The sequence below is a fragment of the Carassius gibelio genome, chromosome B3 (genome assembly GCF_023724105.1).
Source record: "Carassius gibelio isolate Cgi1373 ecotype wild population from Czech Republic chromosome B3, carGib1.2-hapl.c, whole genome shotgun sequence".
Classification (NCBI taxonomy): Eukaryota; Metazoa; Chordata; class Actinopteri; order Cypriniformes; family Cyprinidae; genus Carassius; species Carassius gibelio.
Window position 1 is genome coordinate 20323830 of NC_068398.1, and position 21311 is coordinate 20345140.

Sequence of the window (21311 nt, forward strand, 5' to 3'; positions counted from 1 at the left end):
ATGACAAATCGCTTAATAGCCGAACTAATTATTATTAAAGTGTCACTCACAGTCACAAGCCTAAATTCGCTTTAACACAGTCCTCTTACATTTACTCTTCAAAGTAGTGATTAAAACGTAGCGTTAAATTTGAGGTAGAATTTTTGGCGGTCGACAGAAGCTTTTCACCGAAGCAGAGTGTGCATTTTACCGTTATGTTCTTTTCTTTTTCGTTGACAAATTTAAAATAATGTGCGTACTTCCATAAACCAAACGCTGTCCTCTCTGCTATCTTGCCGGGAGTTCGGAAAAAAAAAAAAACCCACACACACACACAGGGTCAGGCGCAGGGCACAGACGCATCACAGCCATTGACTTTACGATCACAGAGCTTCGGCTCCGCTGATACATCCGCAGGTGGCACAATAGACCTAGGCCTACTGTCTGAAAAAAAGCAGGCTGCAGTCGGGATTTTCCTTTCCTTAAAATAACGGATTACTTTTTTTAAAAAATAACGAAGTTACTGATTACTTACGCACGAAACTAACGCGTTAAGTTACACATTTCAGGAAAAAAGTAATTAGAGTACTCTACACAACACTGGCCGTAAGAAAAAGGTCAAAGCATTATCAAGCATACCCACAACACTGGCCGTAAGAAAAAGGTCAAAGCATTATCAAGCATAGGCTACAGGTAATTTCTGATAATTGATTGTCATTCACCATCTTTTAGTAACTGAATAAAATGCAGTTAGTATTACAGTATTACTGTGATTTAGTATTACTGTGATTCTTTTACAGTTAGTAAAAAAGATGGTGTGATCATGTGATATTTTAATATTAAACCTTTTTGATAGAACAACTAGGCCAATTAATTTTCCACGAGTAATTTTCTCATTTTCATTGGAAGGAAAACGAAAAGTTCCAGGTTGCATTTAGGAAGGTGCTAACACTATATTAATAGTAGCCTGGGTATAATATGGCAAATATCATGGGACAATCCTGAAATAACAAGCAACTATTTCACTATGGATTTGATTACTTTCTCCTCTTTGTAACCATCTTTAGATACCTGACTGATCAGAAAAGTACAGTGAAGCGAAGTCACAATTACGAAGCAGTTTTGTAGTTACCAGAAATTCCCAAAGCTCACTCGGTGTCAGCAGCAACAACCGCAAACTCCCAAGAGCTGACATGGAGCTGCGTCTCTGTGACTCAGCATTCTGTCTCTCATGGAAGATGTGTGTATTTGTAACCTGATCAGCTTGCTACAGTAGGTTAAGTCAAACCATCGGATTGTTGTAGAAAACTATATTATGTTTAATTTGAAAAATTGTTTGTGTGTTTGGGTCTATCGTTACAAATATTTCCAATGTTATAAAGCTCTTAGAAACTATTGTTTTTCTGCTCACTGAAAACGTGCACCATTGATAGTTTTACTGAAGCCTATTTTGCTTGTGCTGCCTGTAATGAAGTTACCTTAATTTTACAGTGTTCTTTCAGTGATTTTTCAGTCAATGTAACTGTCACAAATCCTGTCCATGAACTTCTGTCCACTTGCCACCAGAGGTCACCCTTCTATTATATTGACTCACACACAGACTGTTAGAATCACCCTGGACAACATTACCAATGCAACAATAGCCGCGTTTCCACTGTCGGGCTAAAAGCGGGCATGCTAGTACGTGCCAGGGCCAGTCGCGTTTCCACTGTCACTTCCGGGGCTTGATCGTGCCTCGTCGGGGCCTTCTTGGGCCCAACCAGGGCCGGCTTTGCCGACAGGCGACACAGGTGGTCGCTTGGGGCACCATCTGCTGGACAGGGCGCAAAATTGCAGAATTATAAGGAAAAAAAAGTTAATTAAATGTATGTATCATATTATGAAAGCTGCGCACACGCGAAAACACTATAACTGTTTGTCCTTGAGGTGAGATCTTAATGCTTCTCTATTGTTTTCTCCTGTATCCTTCAGCTTGTTGCTTTTAAAGAGTTGTTGTGTGAACATTTAAAATAAAAAATTAATAACTATGGAGTAACTGTGGAGTTGTTTTTTCCGGGGGGAGGGCTCTATCGCCTTGGGCACCAAATAACCTAGAGTGGGCCCTGGGCCCAACGGCCAAGGTTTTTTGGCCCGACGAAAACCTTGGGCCAAAGGGGGCCAGCTGGGACTAGAGGAGTGGTCATGACACAAAGGAGGAGTTTCTCTGCATCTGCGTCTTGTTCTTAGCCTGATTACCAGTGTCGTGATTCTTACCTGTTATTTCGTTTTGTCTGATCTCTGCCTGCCCTGAAGTTTATAACCTCTTTTGGAAATACCCTTTGTCTTGCTGTCTCAGACTGTGTTTGCACCTTGTCTGGAATATTGCTCATGTTGTTGGATTACCCACACTGTAAAAAATGTCTTGTTGTTTTTACAAAAACTTTTTGGCAGCTGTGGTTGCCAGAATAATTTTGTAAAAATACAGAAAACTGTAAACACATTTACGTCAAAAACTGTTAATTTTACAATATAAAGCTGTAATTTACAAACAAGAAAATGTGAATATAAACCAGTAAATTCAACAACACACAAAATTAAATCTGTTTTGTACCTTGAAAATACTGACAACCACCATAATAATAAAGATGGTACTGTATAAGAGAAAGCCACATGAAGTATCAAAGCTCATCACAAGTAGCTTCACCACAAGCAGAAGTATATATTAACATATAGAAGGTGCACATTTATGGAAACACAAAACACCATCATGGTAACACACGTGATACTTAAATAATGCAAAAAACTTTCATTAAGCAACAGAAGATGTAACATAAAGCTCAAATGTACATAACTGATAACAAGAACTATTTAAAAACATGATTATTTAAACAAAATACTTTCAAACACGCAGGGAATTCTGGGAATATCAGTTTACAGTTTTAGACTGTAAATTATACATTGATTTGTTCTCTTTTTACTTCTAAAAGCTGTATAATTAACAGAATTTTACTGTAAATTTACATTAAATGCTTTGTTAGATCTTTTACAGTTTTTCCCTGTATATAGTACGGGAACTTACTGTTAACCTATTATCAGTTTTTTTCCGTAGCGTTTTTACAAAATTTTACAGTTAAAATTACACTTATTTTTTACAGTGCATCTTGTCCAGCCCTCTGGTTACTTTTAGCCGCCGATCGACCATGCCTACTTTGGATCACTCTTGTCTTGCCCTCAATATACCTGTGTGCCATTGTCTGACCCTCACCTGTTTTGACCTGTTTAAGAATAAGGCTTTGCAAATGGATCTGCACACCTCTCGTCTCAGTCTCTCTGTAATACTTGGCCTCACGAGGATCCAGCAGCTTGATATATGGACATTGGCCAAGTATGGACATTGCAAAACTGTAATTAGCCCTAAAGCAGGGCACATGACCATTTGAAGGCTATATTCAAGAGAATCTGGACATTGTGTGTTATTCCGAATTCATAGACTGTGTATTGATAAACTTCTTCTGTGATGGAGTAAATGAACCACTCAAATCACGTTTAATCCATGAGGGTCCCCGTTCAACTCTCGTTCAATTTTTGAATTTATGAATTTATGCTTTGTTGACTTTTGGTTTATTGTTCACTGTGCATGTCACAGAGGAACTCGACCCTGCACTCACTTGTGTAATGGCAGTTGCATTAGAGCATGCTCATAAAAATGCTGGACACAACAGTGCTCCGTTATGTCACATCTTCCAATCCTTAGTCAAGTCAACTCAAAGCTGAACTTCATGAGTTGAGTCAAGTCACATTTGATCTTCCTGAATACATTCAAGTCACAGCTGATAGTCAAGTCACAGTTTATCTTTCTGAGTCCATTCAAGTCACAGTTGATCCTCATGGTTCAAGTGAAGTCACAGTTGATCTTGATGAATCAAGTCAAGTCACTGATCATCATGAGTCCAGTCACGTCTCAGCTGATCCTCCAGAGCCTCGCCACGTCACAGCTGATGAGTGCGTGAGTGGGTGAATGTGAGGCAAATTGTAAAGCGATTTGGATGGCCATGTGGTCTGTCAAAAGCGCTATATAAATGCAGTCCATTTACCATTTACCATCTGATCATCCAGAGTCACGTCATATCACAGATGATTATCCAGAGTCATGTCACATTACAGTAGATCATCCAGAGTCAAGTCACATCACATCTGTTCGCTCAGAGTCCTGTCACTTCCTGTCTGTTGCACCCAGATCCTCAAGCACTGTTCTTCAGTATCCCAGACTGGTGTATAGCATGGAGGACCCACCAATGGTGTCAGCATGTGCAGCTGATATCCCTAGACCATCGCTCTCAAGCCCTCCAGTTCCTGAACAAACATTCCCCTTTTGGTATTGCTTCCCACAATGGGGATCGCCTAATGGTGTATTTGGATTGCATACACCACCACTGAAACTTTAGAATCTGTGGCAGCCATGGTGATTTCTCCAGAGGTGGTGGCCCATGCTGCAGAACCTCCTGAGGTGTTGACACTCACTTCTTCTCCTTGTGCGGTGGTGGCGCCAAGCAATGCACTTTCAGCCTGTCATGTCATGGTCAAAGGAACCATTGATAAATGCTAAACCTGTCCAAATAAGGTGAATGTTAATGAACTCCCCGTTTCCTGATGGTACTACTGTAGAACCTTCAGAGGTGGTGGCAAACACTGCAGAATCTCCAAAGATGTCATTGTTATCCACCTGTTAACTCTCTCCCTGTCCTGTCACGGCTATGGAGGCCATTTGCTATCTCTCTGTCTGTCCTGTCACAGGTATGGAGGCCATTTCTGAACATTTAATCTGTCTTGTTATGATCAATCAGGCTACCTGTGAACCATTGCCCTGTCTCAACCTAGCCGCAGAGACTTTCTATGAACTTTCGTCCTTTACCGATCCAGCCAAAGAAGCTGTCTGTAAACTTCCTGACTTTTCCGAAGCGACTACAAGAGCTGTTCAGGAACCCTCATCATTGCCCATCATGGCCATAGAAACCTTAAATGAAGTTTATGTATGCCCTGTTAAACCCATTATTGTCAAAGAGACCTTTAGTGAGCAGTATGTCTATCCCACTTGAATCAATGAGTTTAATTTTGATCTATCTGTCTGCCCTTTTTCAGCGAATGAGTCTGAATGTGAATTGTCTGCCAGTTTACTCACTGAAATGTCTGCCAATGTTGTTTCAGTCGATGACCTTGAGTTTAAACTGTCTGCCTGTCCTGTTTTATCTAGGGTATCTGATTTTGAACCATCTATCTTGCCAGTTATAGTTAGTGAGCTGTGAGCTGTTGAACTGTCACCAGGGAGCCCATGAATGCACTCCCTAGGTCTTAGTCTTTGCCGTGAGTTTCTGCTCTTTCAGTTCTGCCATGGTGGTCTTCTGTCCCGCTCTGGTCTTCTGCTCCGTCCACGCTGGTCTGGTGGTCTCCTGCTCCTTCTGCTCCAGCCCTGTGGTCTTCTGTCCTGCTCTGGTGGTCTTCTGCTCATCCGTGGTGATCTTTGGACCCGTCTGCTCAGTTGTGGTGGTCCTCCGCTCGATCTGCTTTTCCTAATCCATTCTGGCTTCATGCTTCATGCAACCAGGATGGTTGACATTCTTATAGGGACACTGAGACTGCTGTTGGAAGAGGTATTAATAAGGTCACTACAGGAGCACATCCTCTCGACTTTTTGTGTCCTGATGCCCCAGTACATTATAATGTTGATAACATTCCCCGTCCTTTGTAAAAATAACTTTCTGTGGTCAGTATAAGCCCTATAGGGTCTCTCAGGAAAAATATAGATTTATCCACATTGTCCCAATTATCCTCATATGCGTAATGACTGTATATCAAACTTGTCTCTCCATATAATAATAGTATCTGTCATATAATATTGATTGCAGTCTTTTTATTAAACTTATTGTAAACAGATTTTAAAGGAATCGTTCATCCAAAAATGCAAAATCTGTCATTATTTACTGATCCTGATTGTCATTCTAGACTTGAGTGTTTTTTACTTTCTTCTATGGAACACAAAAGAAGATAATTTTTAATGGTCATGATCTATAAGTTAATGGGGTGCAGTGTTGTTTGGCCCATAGCATCTTGTTTTCATTAACATTACTTGAATTAAATGTAACATTATATTATTTTTAGATGTATCTTATGCTAATAGCATGGGTCAGAAACATAAGATCAGCATCAAAATACAACTCTATTAATCTGATCATAATGATTACCAAACAAGAGTATGTTTATTCTTTGAGAGCTAGACTATGAGAAAAACAATAGAATTAGAATTAGAATGAGTTCTATACTATAGTATGATGAATGAATGGTTGAATGTATCATCAGATCAAACTTCATCACAGTGTGGTATGGCAAATCTGGTGTCGGACCAACAAGCCCTCCAGTGGGTGGTGTAAACTGCCCAATGCATGGGGTTGGGCCACCCTCCATCAAAGACGTCTACCACAAACGCTGCCTAGAGAGAGTGAGAAGCATCATCAAAGACTCCTCTCACTCCAGTCACAAACTGTTCAGTCCTCTCCTATTGGGGAGACGTTATAGGAGTCTTCGCTGTAACACCACCAGACTCAGGAACAGTTTCTTTCCCTCAGCGGTTAGCCTATTGAACGCCAATCTCAGGTGTTGAACACTACATCCTAGGTTGACCACCTAATGCTTAACACACAAACACACACACACACACACACACACACACACAAAAGTGTACTGGACAATAACCTGTGTACACTCCTCACTCACAATGTTCTTATTATTCACTATGTTATTCTGCACATTTCTGCCTCTGGATGCCGCTTGCACTGTTATGGTTATTGGTCATATATAAACATATAGTATTTACGTACCTCACTATATAATGCACATTCTCTTTATACTTTCCTGGCACCCTGTGCTGAATGTACAGCTATTTGCATTGAGCTGGTTTCTGCCCTCCTACCTCATAACTTGCACTATATTTCATAAAGCATCATGTATATACAAATAATCTTTATTTAATTATATACTGTTTTTTTTTCACCTTTGATTAGATACTAACTGCATTTCATTGGTTCTGTACTTGTACTCTACATAGTGAAAATAAAGTTGGAACTAATCTACAATAACTGGAAAACAGCTTATTGTATAGTAAGTTATATATTTATTGTATAGTGCACTTATAAATAATAAATACATAGCACAGATGTGAATGCTATATATATAGGTCATTTTCTTCCTGATAACTGCCTTTAGAAACACGAGTTATTAGTCAAGCATGTCTTCTTCAGGAGGAGCAAAACATGTTGACTAAACAGTGTTGTACTAGACATTGCCTGTGAAAGCACATTCTCTCGGCTGCAACAACTGCAAACTCCCAAGAGCTGCATGGAGCTGTGTCTCTGTGACTCAGCATTTTCTCTCTCATCATGGAAGATGCAAGTACGTTAGTAACCATGATCACTTTTCCAGGATATGTGTAAGCCATTAAATTAGTCTAAACCACAATCATTTCTGTCACATTATGTTTCCAAATATTAAATACATGAAGCAATACTTCATTTGAAAACTGACTTACACCATCAAAAGCATGACAGAAACTAGAAATTTGATTTCTTGTTTACAACAAACATGTTAAGATGTAATTATTTTTATTTTTAAACCTTTAAAAAACTTTAATATTTTCCTTGTTAATTGACATTTATTACAACATGTAACCTACATTTTGTACATGTGTCTTTTCACTTGGGCCATAACCATCAAAAGTCCACATTTGTTTCTTAAAAGGTGCACACAGACCAGGTCTCACCATTTTAAAAATAACAACAAGTGAATCCAGCCAAAAATGTTTATTCATCAAACTCACCATGTTAAAATCAATTAGTTCACATTCAACAGAAAAGCAATGGCTTGGCTATAACAAGTAATAAAGAGAGCAAAACTAAATTGTCTAATGGGGACATAATGAAACTTAAAAATGTTAAACTTATCAAACTTTAACATTTTAAACAAGAGCTGTGATAAAAATATCTTGCTTGATATATGGCTGGTGGCTTTGTAGCATGTAGATGATCTGAGGGCATCATTTAGCTGCTGCCTCCATCCAGGGTGTGCTTGTCAAACAGGTACTCTGCCATCCTGTTGTTGCCAGCATCCATCTTGGAAAGGTTGGTGATGTGGTCACCAAGTTTCTTGATGGCCTCAACCTGCTCATTCAGGTAGTGTGTCTCCAGGAAGTCACACAGCTGTTGGACAAGACAATATAGGAGATGTTAGGATGCTAAATTCTCAGGACTGAATGAAACTGCTTTAAAGAGACATGTATATGCAGGCAGATTTAGAGTCTCGACTTCAACAATGAGGGTCACTCACATGAGGGTCTCCCTTCTCAGAGGCGACCTTATGCAGATCCAGCAGAGCCTGGTTGACGTTCTTCTCCAGCTGAAGAGCGCACTGCATAGCAATCAGTCCATTGCCCCACATATCACGATCAGGTTTCTGAAGAGAGACACAAACATTAAGAGCAAGATCCCCTCTAATTCAACAGTCCTTACAAATAGGCATGATGTCAGTTTATAGCAATAACAATAGTATTAAAGTTTTAGTTCAAAATACTATCAAAGCACCTTGATGTCCTGAAGCATGACGCGCCCCCCTCTCTTGTTCTGGAACTCCATGAACTTCTCAGCATGTTCGCGCTCCTCCTCGCTGTTCTTCTTGAAGAACTTGGCAAAACCAGGAAGAGCGACATCATCCCGTTTGAAGTAGAAAGCCTGAACAAAACAAAATCTTTTTTTTTTTTTTTTTTTTTTTTACTTAACTAAGTTATTCAAACCTTTGTTTGAAATTTAAGCAGATCAACAGTTAAGGATAGCATGGTGGGAGTTGACCTAACACTTGCTTCTCTGTCCTTGACCCCATGACAAAGTGGTTTGTGAGGCAAGAAATTTTAAGAAACCAACATAGAAAAAGAACATATTTCTACAGGTATGATATCCTTGATACTTTTTTTATGCATTATATAGGTTATATAAAAAATATATATTTAATTGAAGGAGAGAAAACTTTTCACCCACAACAAAAGATATATCTTGTTAAAATGAGAACATAAGAAATCTATAGACGCATACCATTGAAGTGTAAATGTAGGAAGCGTAAAGCTCCAAGTTGATCATCTTGTTGATCAGAGCCTCGCAGTCGCGGTCATAGTTCTGGCGAATCTGAGAATCCATTCAGGCGGTATTTATTAGCCTATCAATATAATATAAAATGATATAAAACAAAAATAATATATATTTTAAATATATTTAAATAATTTCTGGAGAGCACGAAGTTCCGTTCAATCACTGTTGAAGCAAGAACCTCTTCAGATCTTCCTGAAGCTGTGAGTGAACTGAAGGAGCGCGTTCATCTTATATACGATCAGCGAATGATGCGTCAGTGAAACTAAAAACCAGCCAATCAAAGAACGAGCTGAGTAACGAGCTGAGTGACGAGACTTTCCGCTGTGTCATTTTCTGAGATGCTATATCAACTATCATGAACGTGTCTTATTCCCTTCTACATTATTCAAGGAAAACTTAAGTGAATGAATGAAATGATATCGTGATCTGTATCCCAACATTAGAATCTTAAAAACATATGTTTACATTAAGCCTTTATGTAACCTTCGCTAAATTTACATTCAGACAAATTCTCTATTAAAAACAATAAATTTATTTCTAAACTTTGTCAAGTAGGTTATGAGTTTTACAATAATACATTTTCAAATAAAATAACTGAATATGTGATGCAAAACTTCTGATGACACAACTGTACCACATTCTGTATTTTCACAACAAATATAGGCCTAGTCTATATCCAGACACACCAATACTCAACCTATTCTCAGTCTGACTGTTATATGTGGTCTGTTTAGTGGTAAGTGCTATGAACAAGCCATTGAATCATTTGGTGTCATGTTTTTTTTGTGGCATGGCTTTAGGTAAGGCCTGGTTCCAGCTCATATATGACCAATAGGGCAATAGTGGGCTAAGATCAGGAAAATATTATTTCTCACATGTTTTTCTTTAGTTAGATTTTTGCTACTTACATTTCAATTTATATGGACTAAATGATATCACAAGTGTTATTATAAACTCTTAGATTTTTATTTTATTTTTTTCTGACGTTAACTTATTTATTCAAACATTGGTATATATAAAAAAAAAGTACATAAACCAACAATTAAGGATAGTTTTGTGTGGCTGACCTAAGACTTGCTTCTCTGTCCTTGACCTTGTAACAAAGTGGTTTATGAGGCAAGATAATATAAGAAACCAACATTTAAAAACACTGTTGGAGACAACAACAATCAAACTGGACCTTTCATTGAAACCTTGATTAGAGAGATAAAGCCCTTGTGACAACTTCTCCATGTGACATCTAGCCTTGGTGTACCCTAAATGCATTCAGTTCAGGTGACAATGACAAAGCATTTTTATAACATGCACCCTAAGTATGTGTCAGCAACAAGTTAGCATACCAGACAATGAGCTGTGTCCAGAGGAGTATGTGAGTACAAACAAAGCAAATTTTGTTTCCCCACCAGGTACCAACAATGACCTGCTGCAGGTGGAATCAGCCATTAGTCTCTCCAAACTCAGGGGTCAAGGTTGATGGTTGACTCTTAAAGTCTATAAATGGATTTATATTTTTTTTTTTTCCGCCCTGTCTTTTTTTTTTAATATAGTTTAACTAAATGTTAGACATTGAATGTGTTTTGTTTGAAACAAATTTTAAGGCATCACAGAGAAAGCAGACCCATAATTAATTGTGACAAGATATACCTCTTGCTCTTGTGCTTCCGCAATCTAATCGTCAAAGTCCAAAGATTCAATTGAGTAAAACTAAAATTATTCCTTTGTACATCAGGCTGTCCGAACTGAAAAGATTACATCTCAAATGAAAACTCCAGGAATTAGTGTGCAACAGCACAAAGAGTGTGCAACAGCCTGACAATAAAAGGTTTATATCATTATACATAAAATATAAATCCAGAAATGTTGTCTACATTTAAATTCGACTGATTGTACACTGTCTGCTGTATACTAGGTAGTATGTAGCAAGCAGTTCACTGCATTTTGGAGCAGAGCTTTTTGGCTTCCATAGTGGTTACTGACAGAGGATTGTGTTTTGTTGTGACTGAAATACCATGTAGAAGTATGCATTATTGTTTTCTAGGAAAAGGGTCAGTTGTTTTACAATTCTTGGCATATTTTGGTAAGAATAGTGCAGACTTTATGTTCATAATCAAAAGTTCAGTTTCACAAGACTTATATTAATGTGAACGCTGGGGTAATTGGTTTGCTTTTATTTCGGCATCATTCACCGTGTAGATTTAATAAAATTCAGAATAGGTTTACATAGATAACTAAAAAGCAACTCTGCTGGTTGAATTATAAAACTAGAACAGTACAATCCCAGAATTGAAATAGAAAAGTCAATCCAACCCAAAATGTTTATTCATCAAATTCACTGGTTTAAAATAAATGTACTTTCAACAGTAAAACACTGGCTTGATGTCAGAAAATGAATAATCACAGGAAACATTTCATAAATTGAGATGGACAGTTTATTTGATGTTTAAAGTTTAACCCCTCAAATTTAATAGTACATTGCCTAATAAATTATCTCAGGGCAGCATTTAGCAGTCCAGGGTGTGCTTGTCAAACAGGTACTCTGCCATCCTGTTGTTGCCAGCATCCATCTTGGAAAGGTTGGTGATGTGGTCACCAAGTTTCTTGATGGCCTCAACCTGCTCATTCAGGTAGTGAGTCTCCAGGAAGTCACACAGCTGTTGGACAAGACAATATAGGAGATGTTAGGATGCTAAATTCTCAGGACTGAATGAAACTGCTTTAAAGAGACATGTATATGCAGGCAGATCTAGAGTCTCGACTTCAACAATGAGGGTCACTCACATGAGGGTCTCCCTTCTCAGAGGCGACCTTATGCAGATCCAGCAGAGCCTGGTTGACGTTCTTCTCCAGCTGAAGAGCGCACTGCATAGCAATCAGTCCATTGCCCCACATATCACGATCAGGTTTCTGAAGAGAGACACAAACATTAAGAGCAAGATCCCCTCTAATTCAACAGTCCCTTACAAATAGGCATGATGTCAGTTTATAGCAATAACAATTGTATTAAAGTTTTAGTTCAAAAAATACAAAATACTATCAAAGCACCTTGATGTCCTGAAGCATGATGCGTCCCCCTCTCTTGTTCTGGAACTCCATGAACTTCTCAGCATGTTCGCGCTCCTCCTCGCTGTTCTTCTTGAAGAACTTGGCAAAACCAGGAAGAGCGACATCATCCCGTTTGAAGTAGAAAGCCTGAACAAAATCAAATAAAGGAATAAGAAAGGCTGCAACTATATGTCTTAAGGAACAATGTTTCAAAGTCAAAGTAACAGATCACAGAACAAGAATGCGGATCAGCAGTCACCCCTAACAACTGTAAACAGCCTTGGATGATCCCATAATACTGATGCATAGCTCCTGCTCATTGCATTTGCGTTATTTATAAGGTTTTTATAAAATATTTATACAATTTTCTTGTCTTTTTAATTCTTTAGAACATTTTATCGAATGTTTGATAGAAGTGAATAGCCTATGTTTAGTCAAGAATGGACAAATAATCAATAGAGAAAAAAAACCCTGCCATGTAACGATTTAGCAAAGTGATAAACAACAAGAAGAAACACTCACCATGGAGGTGTAGGTGTATCCAGCGTAAAGCTCCAAGTTGATCATCTTGTTGATCAGAGCCTCGCAGTCGCGGTCGTAGTTCTGGCGAATCTGAGAAGTCTCCATTCCGGCGGGTATTATTATCAAAATGTCAGTACAAAATAAATACGCTTAAATAGGTTTAAATAATTTCTGGAGAGCACGAAGTTCCGTTCAATCACTGTTGAAGCAAGAACCTCTTCAGATCTTCCTGAAGCTGTGAGTGAACTGAAGGAGCGCGTTCATCTTATATACGATCAGCGAATGATGCGTCAGTGAAACTAAAAACCAGCCAATCAAAGAACGAGCTGAGTAACGAGGTGACGAGACTTTCCGCTGTGTCAGGTTAGATAACGAAGACAAGATCAAGTTATAGTATTTTCCGTTTCATTATTAATAGCATAGTAAGTCCAGCAGGTCTAGTCACAATTACAAGCATGTTTTACAAGCATGTGTGTGTGTGTGTGTGTGTGTGTGTGTGTGTGTGTGTGTGAGTGAGTGTGTGTGTATATATAGGCTATATATATCAGAATCAGAATGAGCTTTATTGCCAGGTATGTTCACACATACGAGGAATTTGTTTTCGTGACAGAAGCTCCGCAGTGCAACATAATGACAGTGACAGAACAAAAAAAAAATATATATAAAAAAAAAACATATAGGTAGGTAAGGAACGGCAATATACAAATTGACAATGTATGGCAGGTATATTGCATTATGTATGTATGTACAGGTATATTATGTGCAAAAAATTTAAGTGTATGCTAAGTATGTGTGTATGTATATATAAATATAAATAGTGTAGTGTGTTCCACAGTTATTATCAGCTGTTCATAAGATGGATTGCCTGAGGGAAGAAACTGTTCCTGTGTCTGGTTGTTATCCTATTCATATACAGTATATATTCATCCTTTCTCCAAGCTACATGCTAGTCACAGGCATATTGAATTTAGCATATATAGGCTATATAAACTAATTACCATTAGCTATATAAACGCATAGGCATCTTTCAAGCATAGGCTAGAGATAATTTCTGATCACTGATTGTCATTCACCATCTTTCAGTAACTGAATAAAATACAGTTAGTATTACAGTATTGCTGTGATTTTTTTGCTGTTAGTAAAAAGTCACAGCATTATCAAGCATAAGCTAGAGGTAATTTCTTATAACTGATTGTCATGTGATAATTTAATATTAAACCTTTTTGATAGAACAACTAGGCCAATTAACTTTCCAGGAGTAATTTTCTTATGTTCATTGGAAGGAAAACGAAAAGTTCCAGGTTGCATTTAGGAAGCTGGTAACACTATATTAATAGTAGCCTGTGTATAATATGGCAAATATCATGGGACAATCCTGAAATAACATAGGCTACTATTCCACTTTTGATTTAATGTCTTTTTCCTCTTTGAAACCATCTTTAAACACCTGACTGATCAGAAAAGTACAGTGAAGCGAAGTCACAATTACGAAGCAGTTTTGTAGTTACCAGAAATTCCCAAAGCTCACTCGGTGTCAGCAGCAACAACCGCAAACTCCCAAGAGCTGACATGGAGCTGCGTCTCTGTGATTCTGTCTCTCATGGAAGATGTGTGTATTTGTAACCTGATCAGCCTGCCTCATTCCTGAAAGGAAATAAAAAACGTTATTTTCTTCTCTGTTTGGGTCTATTGTAAAGGAGTTTTGAGAGGGATATGCAGGTGGCTGGCTTGAGACCAGTGGAGGTGTTGGTAAGAACAGTCCTATCCAGTCACTTCAATTACACAGCTTCGTTCTTTACTAGGTATGTGTATGTGAGTGTGTGAGTGTGTGAGTGTGAGTGTGTGTGTGTGTGTGTGTGGTTTCTAGGAGGAAAGAGGACAGGGACATTGAGTGATTTATAGATGAGTAAAATTACTTTAAAATCAATCCAAAATGTAACTGGAAGCCAGTGTAAGGATCTGAGGACTGGTGTGAAATGCTCAGATTTTCTGGTTCTAGTCAGAATCCTGGCAGCAGCGTTCTGGATGAGCTGCAGCTGTGTAATGGTCTTTTTGGGAAGGCCGGTGAGGAGCCCATTACAATAGTCCACCCTGCTGGTGATAAAGGCATGAATAAGTTTCTCCAAGTCTTAACTGGAAACAAAACATCTAATTCTTGCAATGTTTTTTAGATTATAGTATGCTGATTTAGTTACTGCTTTGACATGACTACTGAAACTAAGATCTGTCGTTAGACCTCTAGTGTCAAGGTATGCATTAACCTTGAAAACTTCATCTTTGTTTCCAAATGCAATTAGTTCAGTTTTTTCCTTGTTTAACTGAAGAAAGTTTTGGCACATCCAACTATTAATTTCACCAGTACATAGGCAGAAGGAGTCAATTGGGCTGATGTCATTTGGAGATAAGGCTAGGTAAATCTGGACATCATCAGCATAGCTGTGGTAGGCAATTTGGTTATTTCTAATTATTTGACTTAGTGGGAGCATATACAGTCTAAACAAGAGCGGTGCAAGAATTGACCCTTGTGGGACTCCACATGTCATGGACGTCCACTTAGACTTATGCTCTCCTAAACTCACATAATAACCTCTCCCTTCTTAGTATGACCTGAACCATTTGAGTACCATCCCAGAAAGCCCGACCCAGTTTTCCAGTCTCTCTAGTAGTATGTTATGATTGACAGTGTCAAACGTAGCACTGAGATCTAGCAATACCAGCACCGACATTTTGCCAGAGTCAGAATTTAAGCGAATATCATTTATTATCTTAATGAGTGCTGTCTCTGTGCTGTGATGCAGTCGGAAACCAGATTGAAAATTGCCCAGGTATCCATTTAAGTTTAAGTATTTGTTCAGCTTACTAAAAACTACCTTTGCTATAATTTTGCCTATAAAAGGAAGATTAGATATTGGTCCAAATTTCTCAAAATGGTGTTATCAAGATTGCTCTTTTTCAGGAGAGGCTTAACAACTGCAGTTTTCAGGGAGTTTGGAAACGTCCCAGAGAGAAGTGAGGCATTCACCACTTCTTAAAGATCTGCTTCCAAACAATTAAGCACACTTTTGAAAAAAAAGATGTGGGAGGTGTGTCAAGATAGCAGGTTGACGATTTTAGGTGATTGTGGCGAGTGGGGCGGGGCCGAGAGGCGTGGGAACGAGGAGTGAGGCCAGGTGTAGTGATTGGAGATGAGCTACACCTGCGCCCCACCGCCAGTATCGAGTCCCACGTAGGAGATGGAAGGATATAAAACTGGAGTGACGACTGTGAAGGACGAGAGAGGACCAGGCCTGGGATATTATTTTATGTTTGCTTTTTATTTGTACACGTCAGTCGCCGTGAGTGGCTGACGCGCTGTTTTGTGTTTAATTTTGATTATTAAAATGTTTTTGATTGTGCGCCGGTTCCCGCCTCCTTCTTCCCAATGAATAGGTAATTCATATCGTTACAGTGGTGCCGAAGCCCGGGAGAAGGAGGGACGCGCTGCTGAAGATCCCTCGCCGCTGTGGTGAATCCGCGGTGCCCTTTGAGCAGGCGAGGTATGTGCCGCCAGGGACGCTCGAGGCGGGGGGCTGGAGCGAGTTGCCGGGGATGGGCGAGCTCGCTGCCGACCGCCCACGATATGGAGGGGCGGCTGCCGTCCGTGAGGGAGCGGAGGAGTCGGCGCCGTTCGCTAGGGGGCCGGAGCCTGCTGCCTCCGCGAAGGAATCCGGAGGGGCAGGGAACGGGGGACTCCTGCCGCTGCCCAAAATCGGAGGAGCCGTCGCCGTCCACCGGGCGGCGGAGGAGTGTCGTGCCGTCCGCGGAGGGCCGTCCAGTGCCACCGCCGGGCACCGTGGAGGAGATCACCCAGCCGGTGGAGGGCCGAGCAGCAGTGCGTCTGGGAACCGGATTTTTTTTTTTTTCTCTCTCCCCTCTCTTGTCCCTGTCGCTCCTCCTTCCATCTCCTTTTCTCTCGCCTCGTCTGTCCTACCCCCAGGTTCCCGCAGGTCCCCGTGAGCGGTCCCCCCCGGAGGGAAGGGGGGGGGGGGAGTAGAGCGCAGTCTCGAGGGTACCCCCCTGCCTGCGAGGGGCGATGGGGGTATGTGGCGAGTGGGGCGGGGCCGAGAGGCGTGGGAACGAGGAGTGAGGCCAGGTGTAGTGATTGGAAATGAGCTACACCTGCGCCCCACCGCCAGTATCGAGTCCCACGTAGGAGATGGAAGGATATAAAACTGGAGTGACGACCGTGAAGGACGAGAGAGGACCAGGCCTGGGACATTAGTTTATGTTTGCTTTTTATTTGTGCGCGTCAGTCGCCGTGAGGGGCTGACGCGCCGTTTTGTATTTATTTTTGATTATTAAAATGCTTTTTGATTGTGCGCCGGTTCCCGCCTCCTTCTTCCCGATGATTACAAAGGTAATATTGTTACAGTGATGCACTATTTCTTCTAAAATGTTGCTATCAATTGCTTCAAAAGTAGACATAGTATCTTTTTGATATTGTGGCCGAATCTGTCTGACCTCTGCATTGCTTGATGATGTGTCAATTGCCTTCCTGATATTGATGATCTTCTCAGAAATGACAGCATTTCACTGGGAATCTGACTTGGGGGGGGGGGGGGGATGTTCAAACTGTGGCAAAAAGAGTACGAGTGTTGTTTTAGTTAATGTTTAAAAGTTCTGTGAAGAAATTCTGTCTAGCTGTGTCTAGTTTCACATTAAAAGCATGAAGGATATCTTTATAGATTCTATAGTGTATTTTAAGTTTGATCTTCTCCAAACTGATTTCTGTCTGTTTTCTTATTGACTATTATTGGAGCAATATCATCAATAACATTTTTAACTTTTGAGATAAAGGAATCACGGAGAATATCAACAGAGTCTGCAGGAATGCTTGGTGTTAAAGATATAGCCTCCATAAATAGTACACTTGTGTTCTCGTTTATGCATCTCCTTCTGACAGAGACAGATCTAGATTCAGTTGTAGCAGAGATCAATATATCAAAGAAAATACAGAAGTGATCAGATAGTCCTATGTCCTTAAAAACAATGGATGAAATGTTTAGACCCCTACTGATGATTAAATCTAGAGTGTGTCCACCTTTGTGTGTGGGTCCATGCACATGCTGAATCTGTCAGGGTTTGGCGAGGAGGAACTCAAATGCAGACAGGAATCACAACACGAAGGGTTTATTTACAAAAAGGGGAAAAACAAAACCCACGAGGGGGAAAACAAGGACTAGGGTAGACACTGAATAACTCTATTAAACACAATAAACAAGGTAAACAAAGACTCTGAACACTAACTACTAACAAACACTCACGGTAGTGCAACGACTTCTTTGAGGGGTTACAAGGGCACGATATCTCAGGAGGCTGACAGGTAGGAACACATAAGTAGAACATTCACAGAGTGGAACAATTTGAGGAAACAATCACAAATGATGAACAATGAACCGACGAAAGACAGAGCACACTGGGAGATCTAAATAGGGGAACTAATCAAGACACGACAGGTGGCACAGATAGGACAATCACGACAAGACTAGGATAACAAGGGGGGCGCGGCAAGGGAACGAGTCAACACAAAGACCAAAGACAAGGCCATGTGCTTGTACACAAAACACGGGTCTGCCATGATCCTGCCTCAAGACTAGGAAAAATCAAGGACACGAGGGCAGAATCATGACAGAATCAGGTCAAAAGTGTTTAGAACCGTTTTCAAATTTTTTTGAAGTTTTGTTTTCTGCATTATCTATGTGAATACCAAAATCCCCTGCAATAGCAAAACAGTCAAACTTTGAGGAAATTATTGATAACATTTCTCTTCAACAAAGGCTGGAGAGTATTTTGGAAGCCTGTAAATAATGATAAACAGAATCCCTAGATATTAAAAAGACAAGTGTAGCGGCTATCTTACATTGTTAAAAGGCTGCTGAGAGGCTGAAGCAGGAACTCAATGCATTTGCGACGCATATAATAAAGTATCAGTGAGGCAAACAGCTGTTATTCACATTTATTGCAAAGACATATTTCTTCACTTTAAAAGTTTGTAGATGGGTATGCTTGCATGAATGAATGTTGAATGAATGGTCAACAAAGAATACATCGTCCTGACTCACCCCCTCTCCCTCTACCCTGGCTAAGTGACCAGGTGACTAATATTAGTATTCCCAGGTAATCCCGTGACCCTCCACCATGATCACATGACAGTTAACCTTTTCATGTCCCTTTCAACAAGTACTGACCAAATGACACTTGCTTGCATTGATAGACATCTTTAAATAGAGCAGCTACACCTCCACCTCTCCTAACAGTCCTGCAGACACTCATGAAAGTAAAGTTAGGAGGGGCTGCTTCATTTAGGACTGTTGCACTGCAGCTGTCTTCTAGCCATGTTTCGTTTAGAAACATAAAATGAAAGCTACACATTCGAAAAAATTTGGGACAGGTAGCAATAAGAGGCTGGATAAGTTAAATGTACATTTTAACTTATCATATATTTGAAGTTATCATCATCTACAGTGCAAAATATCATCCAAAGATTCAGAGAATCTGGAACAATCTCCGTGCGTAAGGGTCAAGGCCGGAAAACTATACTGGATTCCCGTGATCTTCGGGATGACACTGCATCACATACAGGAATGCTACTGTAATATGGGCTCAGGAGTACTTCCAGAAAACATTGTCGATGAACACAATCCACCGTGCCATTCGCAGTTGCTGGCTGAAACTCTTTAGGTAAAAAAAGAAGCCATATCTAAACATGATCCAGAAGCGCAGGCGTTTTCTCTGGGCCAAGGCCAAGGTTTGTATATACTCCGGGGTGTTATTTATTTATTTATTTATTTTTCCACCTCTGGTTAGATGCTAACTGCATTTCATTGGTTCTATACTTGTATTCTGCACAGTGAAAATAAAGTTGGAACTAATCTTATCTACTGTAACTGAAAAACAGCTTATTGATATGTATTGTCCAGTGCACTTATAAATAATAAATACATAGCACAGATGTGAATGCTGTCTATATAATCCCTCACAGTACTTGATGATCCTAAAAGTGCAAATTATGACCACATCATCATAAGGCCTACTTTACTTTCAGTATGGGTTTTACAATCTAGTGAATATAGTGAATATAACTAAACAAATTTAGACAAATGATTAGAGCTGTAGTCAAGTCCGGCCTTGTCGAGTCCAAGTCAAGTCCAAGTCCAGGACTAGTCGAGACCGAGTCAAGACCGAGTCCAAAGAGGTTCGAGTCCAAGTCAAGTCCAAGTCCAAAATTTTCGAGTCCAAGTCAAGACCGAGTCCAAATGAGAGAAAAAAGGGTCTTCTTCAAGACCACACACTTAACTACTGATAATGTTTGTGATGCGAGAGACAGCATATCTCTTATTCTAAGAAAATAATTTGACATTATTATTTGTAATGATCAAAAAGCATGTGCAAAGTAAAAACTCTGTAGGACAGGGGTCTCCAAACTACATCCTGGATGGCCAATGTCCTGAAAAGTTTAGCTCCAACTGGCCTTAACACACCTGGAAGATTAGTGTGTCTAGTAAGAGCTTGATTAGCTGGTTCAAGTGTGTATAATTAGGGTTAAAGCTAACAGGGGCATTTCACAAGATCCCGGACCCTATGCATAGGCAGTCCTGATGGGCCCCCATGCCCCCCACCCATGAAAATATCCAGGTAAAATAAAATATATTTCAGATTCATACTTTTCAATGGCCCGCTCTTCCTTTGGGGCCTGGTAATCAGTACTGGTTTTACCCCCAGTCCGACCCTGGGAGCTAAACTATAAAGGACACTGGCCCTCTAGAGTTTGGAGCTGTAAGGTCAAATTATTTGTATGTACATTATTTTCATTTTATTTACTTAATAATGCTGCTTTTGCTGACATTATGTCTGTGGTCAAAAATGTATATGACTGATGCTTTGGCACAGTGCACAGACACACGCAAAGCTCGGGATATGAAAAATCCGCGCAGCAAGGCTAGAAGGATACGTTTGGCTCTACTGGGCATGCGCACATAAATACAGCGACATTTTTGTCATACTGTACGAGTGCTTGCATAGACTAGTCGAGCGCTTTCTGAAACAATCGACTACTCCAGCATGCATTAACTATAATGCATACAAAGTGTTTGCAAGTACAATGTGAATTTTAGAATTACAATATTGCGTGGAGCTGTTACTATATGACCTTATCTATGTTGCATGTAAAAAATAAAATATGTAATAATTAGGGTTGTGCCTGAAGCCAAATGCCTTATTCGGAATGGCAAGGTTAATGGCTTAAAAAACGATTAACGGACAATTAATAATTCTGCCTGAATACGACTGAAGCTGACACAGTCTGGTGTTTTGTTAGATAACAGCTGAGCCAGGGCATCAGCGCCAGAAGTGAATGAATGTAAACTTTATGAGTGAAAAGAGAGCAAATCAAACACCGCATTGTTGTCGCCTCTCTGTTTATCTCTCAGAAATCAGAGCGTTGCAAGAGTAATTTTACCTATAATAATACATCATACGCGTTATATTATTTGTATATATTTAAAAGGCAACGATTTAAAGCTTAGGCTACGATGTGAAACGAATGAATGGAATAAGTACAGCGCG

The 21311-nt window shown here is 39.9% G+C and overlaps 1 protein-coding gene across 2 annotated transcripts; it reads right to left on the reverse strand.

The window, feature by feature from the left end:
* Positions 1-7791: 7791 nt before the first annotated feature.
* On the reverse strand, positions 7792-12890 carry LOC127953701 (ferritin, middle subunit-like). 2 transcript variants are annotated; one of them, XM_052552968.1, is made up of 5 exons: positions 12708-12890; positions 12186-12332; positions 11922-12047; positions 11675-11794; positions 7792-8084 (listed from the first exon to the last, which is right to left on the reverse strand). In XM_052552968.1, exons 1-5 carry the CDS (start codon positions 12810-12812, stop codon positions 8046-8048), a joined length of 537 nt encoding a protein of 178 aa, XP_052408928.1. In that variant the 5' UTR covers positions 12813-12890; the 3' UTR covers positions 7792-8045. The 2 variants fall into 2 exon arrangements, with proteins under 2 accessions (XP_052408928.1, XP_052408929.1); XM_052552969.1 differs by lacking the exons at positions 11675-11794; positions 11922-12047; positions 12186-12332; positions 12708-12890 and adding exons at positions 8332-8457; positions 8586-8732; positions 9090-9355 and having other exon boundaries at positions 7792-8204.
* Positions 12891-21311: the final 8421 nt, after the last annotated feature.

Bases quoted from the DNA above. Each gene is read 5' to 3' on its own strand.
- LOC127953701 (XM_052552968.1), bottom strand. From the start codon at position 12,812: ATGGAGACTTCTCAGATTCGCCAGAACTACGACCGCGACTGCGAGGCT. The intron at 12,333-12,707 runs GTGAGTGTTTCT...GATTTTGTTCAG, and splicing joins GATACACCTACACCTCCATG to GCTTTCTACTTCAAACGGGA. The intron at 12,048-12,185 runs GTGCTTTGATAG...GTCTCTCTTCAG, and splicing joins TCATGCTTCAGGACATCAAG to AAACCTGATCGTGATATGTG.